General features: G+C 47.5%; 1 protein-coding gene across 1 annotated transcript in view; it reads left to right on the top strand.

Moving 5' to 3' along the window:
• Positions 1-648: 648 nt before the first annotated feature.
• The window catches only part of PDE10A (phosphodiesterase 10A), a 168,119-nt gene continuing 155,110 nt past the window's right edge, over positions 649-13,657 (top strand). Inside the window, exon 1 of the mRNA XM_087817742.1 lies at positions 649-712. Within this exon, the coding sequence (XP_087673868.1) occupies positions 664-712 (49 nt within the window). The 5' untranslated portion in view covers positions 649-663. The remainder of the gene's footprint in view (positions 713-13,657) is intronic.

Here is a 13,657-nt window from a genome sequence, read left to right as displayed (position 1 = left end):
ATACGTCTGAACCGAGCCCTGTGTCATCTCTAAGATTATTTCTCCTGGGTCACTACTCTAAAACCTCAGCGCCCTGCGGAGTTTCCCTGTGGGCACCGGTGCCGTCTTGATGGACACAAATAACAGGGAGGGTCTCCCAGCCCTTCCCACGACCAGATCGGCACCGCTCGTGTGAACTCACATCCCGGGTGCCTGGTTGCAGGTTCGATCCCCAGCCCCGGCTGGGGCTTGTGTGAGAGGCAACCAATCGATGTTTCTCTCTCTCTCCCCCCGTCCCTTGTACTCTCTCTAAAATTAATGGAAAAAATTGGAGCCACTCTCAGCGTCCACGGGCAAGGTCTGCGCAGGTGTCCTAGCTGACGCACGTTCCTGGCTGTCACGGCTCCGAATCTGTGTGTGTGGGGGTTTATGTGGGTTTGTGTGTGTACCCCCACATCAAGGGTCAGCGGCCACCTTGGTCACACGGTCTCACATCCATAAAGGATCTCTCTGTGGTTGGAGACTCCGGGGAGACCCCTGATTACAATGGGACATTTCTGGAGTAGGTGACATTAATACCACGTCCTGTTCTCTCCAGGCAGCTGCCTCCCCTTCACACTGAAAAGTGGGAGCAAAGGACCCGCCTTGCTGACCCTGAGAAGCAGGACAGACGCCCGGGAGCAGATGAGCAATGAGCCCGCCGGAGGCAGCCTGGACTCCCGCAACGCCTCAGGTACCCAGGGGTCGGCTGGGACTCTGCCCCTGGCTGTTCCCGCCCTCCTGTGACCTTTGTCCTCGCTCTGAGCAGGGGCCTCCTGGGCCGCGGGGAGGACACTGTCCAAGGTGGGAAGGCTGTGGGTCCTCTGGGTTAGAAAAGCACCCGGAAACGTAGAAGCGGCCGAGCGTGAGTTCTTGAAAACCCGTATGGCTGCTTTTCTTTAATTTTGTGTATTTTGAGGGCTTCTCTGACGGATCTACTTATCTCTGTTATTTGTGAGGTTAGGTCAGGCACCTGGATTAACGTCAATGCCAAGTGAGTCATTTAACACAATGTAGTGTCGTGTCCGAGTCCCCACCAGGCAAGAGTGCTTCAAATGCCAACAGTTTCATATTTCTTTTATCTGATAGTTCCTATGGCTAAACAGAGTAGCCAGCAAACAAGTTCCTGTTTTATTTAAAATTATTTTAATGAAATGAGACTATTCATATGTTGGCAACAAAGTTGCTAATATATGAAACAAATGTGCCTGTCCCTGTTTCTAACCTAGAGAGGGTGGTGACCCTCTTTAAAGGTGGTCAGTCTGTAGGTGAGGTACGGTTGCAACAGGAAAACACTTGCACCTTCCGAGCTGTCTGTTTCTGTTATGTTCACACAAACCAGAGGGACCGAGCCCAGGGCCGGCGGAGGACCTGGGTAGCTGGGTCTGCTCGCGTGGCCGCCTCCTGTCCTCCCGCTGCACACGTCTCGCAGCTCCTGCTCTGCGCTGGTTTCACTCTTGGCCCCGAGAACCCAATTAGGGCCAAGATATGGTCCCCGTCTCCACAGGCTCACCTTCTAGGTGGGGCGTAGGAAATACAGAAGCCCCCACATTAGGCCGGGCACCATTCTGAAGACAAGGTTGGTGGGTCTTGCTGACAGGTTGGAGGGGACGTGCAAAGAAAGAGAAGACATGTTCCCGGTGGACTGTTTGGTCTGGTGGTCTTTTTGTCCCAGGTCCATTTGTCTTGATGGGACGAGCAGGCAGGGTGCAGATGTGCAGAGCAGGAGATCTGAGAGCTGTTCTCTTGAGGTGTTAGGGCGAGGAGCCCCTTAGATGGGCACCTGGAAGACGTTGAGTAGACAGTGAGAGGTGAGACTCGGGGGCTGAGGGGACCGACAGGAGCCGAGGAGTCCTAAGAGTGGGGTGTTTGGCGTCACTGTGCTGGTTGCCACGCCGAGAGCGAGCAGTGTCAGAGCAGCCGAGCCCCAGCCGCTGCACCGGAGCATCTGGGATTCAGGCAGCAGAGGCGTCCCCATGAAGGTGAAAGAGGGAGGGGACCAGCTGTGCAGTGGCCCAGAGACCAAGGGGAGGAAGCGTTTTAGGGAGACAGTGAGCAAGTGTGACAAGCCCAGGGGACATGGTGATGGGACGTGGCTTGGTGAATGCCCTGTGACCTCCAGTGTCAGTTTGTAGAACGAAGAGGCGGGATGGTGGCTGGCAGGGGGGTGGCGTCGGGGGGTCTGTTCTTTGTTTTGAACATGGGGCTGAGCCTACCAGCAGCAAACCGTGGTGGCCTCACAGCCGGTGGAGAGTCTCTCCTGCAAGGGGGTGGAGAGCAAAGTGAGGGCGCCTGTTTCAGCCATGTCCTGGGGAGAAGGCTGCGTGTCCCTCCTCACAAACCTCAAGGGGCACCAGGAGTTACACACAGGCAGGAACACACACAGGCGCACACGCACACTCAACCCCAATGTCAAATTCAGTTCCCGTGTGGAAACCAACAAAATGTCCCATTACTGGGTAGCCACCTGCCCTGTGTGCCCGTTATAATTGAAATTTATTAAAACTCAGTGGAATTCCGGTCAGCTTCGCAGTCACACCACCGCATCTCCGGGGCTCGGCGGCCGCGAGTGGCGGGTGGCTGCTCGTGGAAGGCACAGGCGCGGCTGTTTCCACGTCGCGGCTGCCGGATGCCCCTGCTCTCGGTCCCGAGGGGGAGGGGATGGTTCAGAGACCAGCCTGGGCGGAGAGAGATGCTTGTCAGAAGCGGTAACAAAGTAAACAGAGAAAAACCGTCAGTAAAATCCTGGAAAAATGTAAGAGGAACATGCCAAAAGCAAGACCATGCATTTGACGCATTTAGGAAACTGAATCATAGGTCGCCTGCCCGTGAGAACCGAAGCGAAGGCCACGTCAACAGCTACGAACCAGAGCTTACCATCAGGGAAACAGCGAACCCAGAAAACAGTCAACATGTGGTAGCAGAGCTCCAACAGTTATCTTTCAAAATCTAATCTGTAATTTAATTCTTAGCAATGAGCACGGATTCCCTGAGACTGATTTACAGAGGAGCTTTCCACCCCCACCCTCAGCCTCCTTGACCCGTGGCTGGAGATGTGACTTCTGAGGCTCGGAGAGGCTGCTTCCTAAGAGGGAGGACAGCCTGGGGCTGGGTCGTCGAGTCTTGGGCCAGCGCTCTCTCAGGACCTGTGACCAGGGCGTGGACTGCAGTCCAGCAGAGACGGGGGGTCAGTGCCAGCCCCACGTTGGAACAGGACCAGGGCAGGGCTGGGGGAGCCTCTGCGACAGGCTGGCTGCAGGTCCCGGGACCAAAATGGGACATTTCATCACAATTTCAGTTAGCACCATTTCAACTACATTTGGGGTCCAATAGGATTGCCTGGGCTTCCCTCAGCAATTCCTGTAATTTCAAGATCACTTTTTTCATGGGGAAACATTTTCTATGTTTTAAACAACTGATTTGAAGCAAAATTTTGTATGCTAACACCCCTAGATAGGATTACAGGGTTGGCGTGTTTCAAAGACTTCAGTAAACTCGAATCCCCTTACTCTGATAGGAATAGCCCTGGGGTTGAGGCTAAGAGGAGTGTTTCATCTTCTAAAAATTCTTCTCCAAGCTGCTCTTCCTTGAGTGAAACCATGTGAAATTGTTAAAGTCTCTTTGTCCCTAAAATTCAGATGTTAAATGAAAACTAGATCTCAGTATTTTTTAATACTGGTTCCCAAAGGATCCCTTTATCAATAATGAGAATTAATTACTTAGCTTTCCCCTTTTGTCTTGGCTGCCAGGAAGCTCCTAGCAAAATGTACTGATTTAAACCTAGTCTTTGGAGTTTTAATGGAAATGAAGTGTTAACACTGAGGCCAAAGGGAATCACTGGGGTCCGGGGGCAGGATCGGGGGGGGGGGGGGGGCAGTGACTTTGACTCTACCAGTGTCGGATCAGAACCTGAACTTTATCAATTATCCAACAAAATATCAGGCTGCCACCTTAAGTATTCGTCAGAACATTAATTTATTGGCTTATAAAGGCAATAATCCCTTTCTAGTAACCAGAATGTTTCCTGTCTGTGATCATGGAAACCTCTTCCCTGATCTTGAGACACCCAGGACTTCGAAACAATAATCAGGATCTGCTCAGGGAACAGAGAAGGAAGGCGGACAGAAATAGATCCTTGAAGGATGTCTCATCCAGAAAACGGTAACGTCACTGAGAGGCTCTTGTTACTGAGTCAAGAACATTTTTCTAGTGACAGGGATGCTTTTGCTTCTCAGACTGTTCTTCCCGGCTCTACAGAGCCAGACGCTGCGCAGATGTGCCCGAGTTGCCCTCCCCCTGCATTCTCCTGGGAGTGTTTCTGCACCAGCAGGGTTAGATTTTATACCAGGAGGACAGCTGCCCCACTCAGAGGACAAACACTCCCTTTCCCTCCAAGTTCTTGGAGGACCGCGGCCCTGTCCACTCCTCCTCTCTTTGTACCTGTGTTATTTAGGCGATCACGACTGTTTTTGGAAGGAGGGGGCAATTTTGAGTGCAAATAAACAACACTTGCAGTATTGAAATGAAGGCTTCACCATCAGCAAATGATTGCTTTAGTTGTTGTCCAAATAGTGCAGACAGTTGTTGTGTTTAAGTTATGGAGACGTTTTAAAAAATAGACTCCGAATTTTACCCTTCATCAAAATGATCTGTTACTTACATTATAACAGTCGTCTCAAATATCAAAAGAATTACACCCGCCCGGCCGGCGTGGCTCAGCGGCTGAGCATCGACCTAGGATCCAGGAGATTGGGTTCGATTCCCGGTCAGGGCACAGGCCTGGGTTGTGGGCTCGATCCCCAGTGAGGGGCGTGCAGGAGGCAGCTGATCAATGACTCTCTCATCAGTGATGTTTCTCTCTCTCTCCCTCTCCCTTCCTCTCTCTGAAATTAATAAAGATACATTAAAAAAAAAATTACACCCCAGTTATTCAGTTGAATAATTTTCCAACTGAAAGTCTACTTATAGTCAGTCATATTGGAAGTAACCCAGTCATGTTACATTAAATTATTCGAACAATCCCTTGGATTCATGGAATCTGCCTTCCCACCTCGAGGGTAGTTTTTGAAGACCTGGTCTTCATTGAGGGCCATGCTATTGGGAGACATAATGAAATCCAAAACCATCTCTCTCTCTCTGGCTGGGAAGGTTTTGCCTTGGAAAGCTTTACAAGAACTCCCGCGTGTCTTCCCCATGGGTACCTTCTTGGGAGTTTGGAATCAGGGGAGTTGACAGGCGGCTCGAGCTCTCTGTGCTGGGAAGGACCACACTGAAGACCGCAGTGCTGGGTGCTGGGGATGTGGCGAGACCCCTGCTCCGGGATGGAGCTTTGCCCTTGGAGAAGGAGCGCATGAGGACAGTGTGGTTTGCAGTGAGGGGAGGAGCTCTTAGAAGAGACCTAAAGGGTACAGACAGGAGCGAGTTGACTGGAGAGTGATGGGAAGCCACAGATACACACCATAACCGTGTATTTAGCTCTGGACTTTTATCAACCAATGATGGAGTTAATTGGTTGTATTTCTTTTCGTTTTAAGAAAATATATCTTTATTGATTTCAGAGAGAGGAAGGGAGAGGGAGAGAGAGAGAAACATCAATGAGAGAGTCATTGACCGGCTGCCTCCTGCATGCCCCTCACTGGGGATTGTGCCCCCAACCCGGGCCTGTGCCCTGACCGGGAATCGAACCGAGATCTCCTGGATCCCAGGTCGACGCTCAATTGCTGAGCCTCGCCAGCTGGGCTGTATTTCTTTATAGTACGCCTTTTCTGTTTTCCTTGACCAAAAGTATGAGATGGTCACGTTCATAGCAGGAAAGATGTTATTGTTTATCTGTTTGGTTCTCCATCTCTTTGTGTGTTTATTTTAATCTCTCATCTCATATAAATCTGCAGAAAGGGGCGTTCCCTGGTCAGTGAAACCTGTTCACAAGAACTAATCAATGGGGTTTTTTGCTGTTGATTAAATCTCATAGATTCTTCCTTTCCCTCTGTAGTGGCCAACGCTGGTGAATTTGCAGGCGTGATGCACGGTGAGGACAGGAATGCCTCTGGGGGGTTCAGTGGTGACAAATAAGATGATGTGGGTAAACTCCCTGAGGACTCTTCTTGGAAAGTACCCCATAAAGAAGCCAAGGCTGCAGGGAAGTGCCCCTCATTGTTGTCCCTGGGCCAGCTTTCCTGGGCTTGTCTTAGGCACACCCCTCCCTCCGTGGGCTGGGCAGCGGTGACGTTGGCTGGGGTACAGGTTCGGTGGGTCCCCTGTTCTTCCTCCTGTTCTTCTCTCAGGCTGTCTCCCTTCCTTGGAAGGAGCACGAGCGGCCCTCCAGAGCTGTCGCCACTGTATGCATCGCCCGCCTGGCAGCGGGTATCATTCGAGGACCGCAGCCAACAACACCCACAGTGTTTGCTGGCCCCGAGCCTGTGAACTCGAGCCGGTTCCCAAACGTATACAGAGCTTCCCTGCCAGGGACAACGCACTGTGTGTGCCTGCTGCAGCTGCGCCCCTCCCTGCTTGGGGAGCCTGTGTGAGCATGTGGGGGTGTGAGGGAAAATGCTAGGAGCCACGTTTGCCATGACTTGGCTACTCCCACTGCCGACTGTTCCATTCCTTTTCCTTGGTGATCTGATTTGTGACTTGAGAAGTGACATCCTTACTACTATGGACTGGCCACCAACACTCCTTAGAGGATCTCAAGGGATTTGAAAATGAGGAGACCTGGGCCGACTGGGCCCCAGTCGCCTTCTCGGCCCCCCTGCCATCCTGTAGCCATGGGTGAGGGTCAGGGAGGAGGGGGCCAGAGGGGGGCCAGGCATCTGCTGGGAAGGGGTGGTGGTTTGGGGGCACTGAAGAGGCCAGATGGAGACACGAAGATGAGGTCCCATGGAAGCTCAGGTCGCATTTTATTGCTTGTGGCCTAAGACCAAGTTTTACTGAGCAAAGAGCAGAGTGCAGCGTGGTCTTTGGAGTAATTCAGCAAATTGACTGAGTTTCAGAGCTTTCAAGCATGTGATGCTTCCTAACTGTTCTCAGCAGACAGCGTCCAGTCGAGGTCCGTGCTCCTTCGCCTTCACATCCAAACAACTTGTGAACTTTCCTGTGAGAGCTCTGAGCTGATAATTCTCCGCTAGGCATCTGGGTGTCTTTCTTTGGGACTCGCGAGTGGGTCGGGGGAGACTTGGTGAATCAACGTGCGTGAGAGACAGGAGGCAGCCCAGTTGTGCCTCATCTTTCTGGTCTTCGTATGGGTTTCCCCGCAGAACCCTTCGCGGCTCCCTAACCCAGTGGGATGACCCACGTCTCGTCCCGCGGCCTGTGTCTGGAGGTGGCTGAAGCATTAATGGCCCAGCATTCCCCTCCAGTCTCTTTCAGTGGCTTTCTTAAGAGGAACACGCCTCTGCTGTCCTGGACCCCACCCCGGTGTAAGACACCGTGACTGCAAAGCATGAGCTACACTGTTAGACTTGGGGATGGTTATAGTTCTGTCTCATTAGAATTAATGATCTGCAAGGTTGCAAACAACCCGAGAGCCTGGCATTGACAGCAAACCCAGCCTCCACTTCTCCAAAGCGAGTCTGAGTGAGCGAAGTGCGTACCCTTTGCCTCTGAAAGACATGGTCTCCTTGTCGCTAAGCTCTCTCGGCCTGCACGGAGGGCGGGGAGTGGTGGGCATTTGGTGACCACAGGTCCCTGTAGAGGGTGACTGTCTGCTGGTACATTTTCTGTATTTGACGTCTGTCTCCCAGAGCGGGTCCTGGTGAGACTGTCAGAGCCCCTGGTTCCCTGGCTCTCGTGCAGATTAGATAAGGAGAGGGCACGTTAATGTCGGGCCGCCTTCATTCCTCCGATGACGTGGGGACTCTGGCTTCCTTGGGGGCCCAGGGCCCGCTGCGGGCTCAGGTTACTCCGGGCATACCTGAGGGCGGCTGCCGTGTTCTGCTGTTTGGATCTTGGGATTTTGCATGCTTGTCAGCTCAGGAGTCCACACACTGTCTTTCACTCTGCCACAGAGAATTAGTGGATCCTAACAGTCTAGTTCACGGCACTCAAATAGAGTTCTAAAATGTTGTTGGAAATTTCTCTGCTCTTGGCGGGGGGTCTGGTACGTACAGGTGTCCCCAGAAGGGCAGTTCTGTTGCAGTGCAGCGTGTGCTGGCCGGGGGAGCCGCCAGCCACGTGCCAGAGATTATAATCAAGCCCTGAGGGGCGGCCGTGCTGTCCTGGCTCCGGCAAAAAGCCCATTGACGTCAGGGAACACGGTCTGCCTTCATTGTGACACAGAAGTGGACACCGTCAGGAGGAAGTAGGGAAAGGGCAGGGTGTTTTAGAAATTAGTTATAAAGTGTACCTGCTGCCTGCTTTGCACCCACTGGACACAGACTTTTCCTTAAGCAGATGGTTTTGGGGGTGTTTTGGGTTCACCCTACCCTGACCCTGACCCCGACCCCAACCCTGAGGACACTCCATAGTCAGGGCTCAAGCATGGCTTGTATTCGAAGGGAAGTATCTGTAACATAGCTGGTAGGGCCCTGCGCACCTCCCAGCCTCACCCTCCTGCCCTCCCTGCTGCACCTGAGCTGCAGTACCCACGGCCCCACCGCTTCCTGCCCCCCCACATCCTCTGAGAGCACGTGAGTGGCCCTCAACCTGGGGAATTTCTCTTCCCTTCGTTTCTCTAACAGTCACTCTTTGAGACTGGTCCCAAGGCCAAGGCAGGAACGTCTTCCCCAGCCGCCCCCTCCCACACAGGAGGCGGGTGGTCCTCCCCGCCGACACCACAGCAGTTCTTGTATCTCTTGTATTCTGCATCTGTTCCTCCCCCTCCTCTCCAGACTGTGACTCTCCTGGTGGCAGAAGCCAGCTTATTACCAGCGTGTGCCCAGCACCGGGCAGTGCTGGAACAGGTTAGAAATTCACCAAAGCAGTGTTTGTGGAATCAGAGCAAATGGCACGGGCACAGAGCAGCCCAGCAGCTTGCACTCTCGGGCGCTCCTGGGAAAGTACAAACAACAGTGGGGCCACCCATTGTGCTGTTGGGGTCCTGCTTCTGCAGAAACTCAGAGGACAAAGGAGACACACCTGTGAAGGCGCAGAGCCACCCGTGACGGAGGTGGGTGGTCTGCACCCACCACCTGGACAGGATGGAGGGGCGGGCTCTGCGATAAGCTCGCCTGTTCCCGGGAATCCACACTCGGGCACCTGAGTCAGGGCCTTGGTCTGAACGTGTCCCTCCTTCTGTCTGCCTGTAGGATGGCGAGTGCTCTGTGACAGAGCTGTTTATTCTAAAGTGCAACACATTTCACTGTGTACTGTCAGCTACGAGGCACACAAACAATCGAAATTACAAACAGGGGCTCTGCCTCTGTCCTGCAGAAATAATCAGCTGAGTATCCCACAGTTTCCGGACCAGAACTGCCCATCAGCTTGCATCCAGTTCAAGTGCTTTACTTTCTCTCATCCTACTACCTGTGAGATCATCTGCATGGTCATCTCCTAAGAGGAAGGTGATTTAGTAAAAAGCAGTGACTTTTCTCAGAGGTCCTGCTAGGGCACAGAGAACCTAGTTGCATGATTTAAGTGTTGTTTTGGATTCAGAGATAAGCCGGTGATGGAAGACTGCTCATGATGGGCACTTGGTGAGTACTCTCACCACTGACCCCTGGAAGACGGGTTTCATTCTAAGTCCCATGAGTCACGAACCTTATTCTAATAAACCAGGCGTAAAATGGCACAGGACGCACCAGGTAACCAGTTACAAAGTTCATTAAATTCAAACCTGATTGATTAATTCTCTCCAGTTCTGAATCTACACAATATATTGGGTAACAAATGGCATTTTAAGTTTTTTTCCTCCAAATTCCCTTATATCCTGTATGATGTTACCTGCAGACAGGTGAATGAACAGGACATACTGCTAATGTGAGGAACCACCTGCAAGAGGGGCGATGATTTTTTAAAAAGAGCTTTTTTGAACTATAATTTACCATTTGAAGCATAAAATTTCATGATTTTGGGCATAGTCACAGATGTGTGTGATGGTCACCACAGTCCATCTTAGAACATTTTCATCACTTCAGAGAACAGCCTCATGCCCTTTAGCGATCTTTCTCTGCACCCCTCCCCATTTTCCTCCCCAGCCCTAAGCAACCATGAAGCTACTTCCTGTCTGCATGTAGAATTTTCCATTCTGGACTTTCACATGAAAGGGACCCCATAGTATGTGGTCTTCTGTGACTGGCGTCATTCACATAGAATGATGTTTTCAAGATCCATCCATGCTGTAGCCTGTATCAATGCTTCATTCCTTTTTATGGATGAATAATGTTCTATTTTACGGATATGCCACACTTGCTCATCCATCATTAGCTGATGGCCATTTGGTTTTTTTCCACCTTTTGTCTGGTGTGAATAGTGCTTCCTTTCTTCTGCACTTTAGGTTTGGTGTGCTCTTCTCCTCCTAGGGTCTGAAAGTGGAAGGGTAGGTTATTGATTTGAAAGCTTTCTGCTTTTTTAATATAGGCATTTACAGCTATGAATTTCCCTCTACAAGCTGCTTTATCTGCATTACATAGATTTTGGCATGGCATATCTTTATTGTCATTTGTATGGAAGTATTTTCTGATTTTTTAAAAATTTCTTCTTTGACCCATCAGTTGTTTAAGTGTGCTATTTAATTTTCACCTGTTTGTAAGTTTTCCAAACTTCTCCATGTTACTGATTTCTAATTTCATTCCATTGTGGCCAAGATAAAACACTTTCTATTATTTTTGTCCTATTGAATTTATTGAGGTTGTTTTATGGCCTAGAATATGGTCTGCCCTAGAGAACCTTCCATGAGCTCTTCAGAAAAATGTGTATTCTGTTCCTCTTAGGTGTGGTGTTCTATAGATATTTGTTAGATCAAGTAGGTTTACAGTGTTATCCCAGTGTCCTATTTCCTTGTTGATCTTCTGTCTCAGTGTTCTGTTTATTATTGAAACTGCGTATTTAAGTCTCTATTGTCGAATTGTCCATTTCTTCAGTTCTTTCAGTTTTTGCATTATGTGTTTTGGTGCTCTATTGTTAGGTGCATATATTTGTATGGTTTTATCTTCCTAATGAATCGAACTCATTATAAAATGTCCCTCTTCATCTCTAGTAACATTTTTAAAAAAATCAACTTTGTCTGATATTAGTCTAGTCACTCCAGCTTTCTTGTGGTTGCTGTTTGTGTAATATGTCTTTTTCATCCATTTTTTTACACCTGTTTCTATCTTTGGATCCAAAGTGTGTCTTCTATAGACAACAAGTAGTTGGATGTTTTTCTCCCCAAGTCTGGCAATCTCTGCCTTTTGATTGGATTGTTTAATCCATTTACATTTAATGTTATTATTAACAGTTGGATTTATGTCTACCATTTTACTTTTTATTTTTTGTATATCTCATGTCTCTCTTGTTTTTCCACTTTTCTCTCCTTTACTGCTTTCTTTGATGTTGAGTGAATATTTTCTAATGTGATGCTTTAATTTTATTAATGATTTTTTCACTCTTTTTTTGTCTTTCTGATTTCAAACCCCTCTCTACTACATCAGGCCACTTCTCACATTCATGATTACAATTAATGTTCCCTCTGTATGTCCCCAGTCCAGGTGTCTTGCCTTCTCTTCAGTAGCAGCCTTTATTAGGATTGTTTATCCCAGTTTTCATTTTTTATAACAATTGACTAGAATTGACTAGAATTTAAGGCTTAACCTAAGTGTTTCTGCAGAGACAGAAGAGATTGATAAATAAAACCAAGAGGTCCCCTGCTTTTTCTGTGGCTGCTCAACCAAGAGTACCTTGAGCAACTAGTGGTCTTACTGAGTAATCTCCCTGATGTTTGGGGGAGGCATTCATATCACTTAAATTAGCACTCAGGGACTGAGGGAATGTGGCCTTTTTTTTGTTTTTTGTTTTTTAACAATAAGAAGTTGGGACATTGAAGGGAAAGGAGGGATTCACTTCATGAGGTTAACTTAATGGAACCAAGTCTGAAGAATAAAATAATTTCCTGAGGTGCTTATTCTATGGTTAATAGGAACCTACACTCACTGCTCTCAGCAGGAAGAATGACTAACACTGGGATGTTTTCTCTATTTTCCCCTGCAGTCACAATGAATTCCCTCTTATTATGGTAAAATATACATAACATAAAATATACCACGTTGACCATTCTGAATACTATTCCATTGACTGTATAGACCTTGATTTTTTAAATCCATTCATCCATCAGCAGACAATGAACAAAGGTTCCAATTTCTCCACACCCTTTTCAATATTTGTTATTTTCTATTTTTTTTTTCATAGTAGCCATTCTAGTGGGTGTGAAATGGTCACTGCATTTTTTAGTTACTTTTCTGTGATTACTGTTTGATGATATACAGCTTATCAGGAGTAGCTTCCAATTTTTACTAGCTTAAGTAAAGTGAGATATAGAAATGTTACTCCTCTATAGCTCTCTTTTCCTTTTTATTGTATTATTGTCATACATATTGCATCATCTTTATTATAACCCTAACAATACATTCTTTTAATTATTAATTTACTCTCTGTCATTTCCTTAGCAATTACAGCTTTGCCCACATTCACTTACTTTGTGCTGTTATTGGCAAATATATTACACGTGTATTACATTTCTATATGTTATAGGCCCAACAATACATTACACACATTATTTTACATAATTCTTTTAACAGTTGCTTTTTAAGTGAGTAAAGAAAATAGAAAAATATGCATGCATAGTGTCCATAATTACATAATTATTTTTACTGGTGGTCTTTGCTCATGTGGGTTAGAATTTGTCTTCTGCCTGAAAAACTTCATTCAGTATTTCTTATATAGGAGATCTGCTAGCACCAAATTATTTCAGTTTTTGCTTAGGAAAAAGTGTATTTTCTTTCTGATTTTGAAGTATTGCTGGCTATAGCATTCTTGTTAACAGATTGTTTTCTTCAAGCACTTTGAATATTTTATTCCACTGCCTTCTGGCCCCCAGTGTTTCTGCCGAGAAGTCAGCTGTTCACTTACTGGGGTTCCGACGTGCATCACTGTTCTCTTGCTGCTTTCAAGATTTTCTCCTTTGATTTCAGCATTTTTTACTATGATGTATCTATCTGTCTGTGGGTCTCTTAGGGTTTATCAAATTTTGAGTTCATTGAATTTCTTAGGTGTGTAGATTATTGATTACTGTTTCTCAATAAATTGGGGAAGTTCGGCCATTACTTATTTGAATATTTTTTCTTCATTTTTCTGTTTCTCCTGGTTCTTCCATTGCATGTATGTTGGTATGCTTAATGGTATTGCACTTTTCTATGGGGTTTTGTTCATTTTTAAAATTCAATTTTCTCCTAAGCTTGCCTAATCTCTACAGTATCTTCAAGTTTGCTAATTTTTTCTTCCACTAGTTAATATTTACTGTTGACTCCCTATAGTCAATATTTTATTGTACTTTTCAACTCTATAGTTTCCACCTTTTTATTTTTCATAACTTTTCTCTTTTTATTGATATTTCCTATGTGATGCAATATTGTCATCATACCTTCCCTTACTCTTTAATTAGGATTTCCTTTAGTTTGAAATATTTATGACTATTTTGAAATATCCTGTTAAATCACACATCTGGTCA

This window comes from Miniopterus natalensis, chromosome 5 (genome assembly GCF_054644295.1).
Source record: "Miniopterus natalensis isolate mMinNat1 chromosome 5, mMinNat1.hap1, whole genome shotgun sequence".
Lineage (NCBI taxonomy): Eukaryota > Metazoa > Chordata > Mammalia > Chiroptera > Miniopteridae > Miniopterus > Miniopterus natalensis.
Note: the sequence above shows the minus strand (reverse complement) of the source record. Positions and strands in the feature narration are given on the sequence as shown.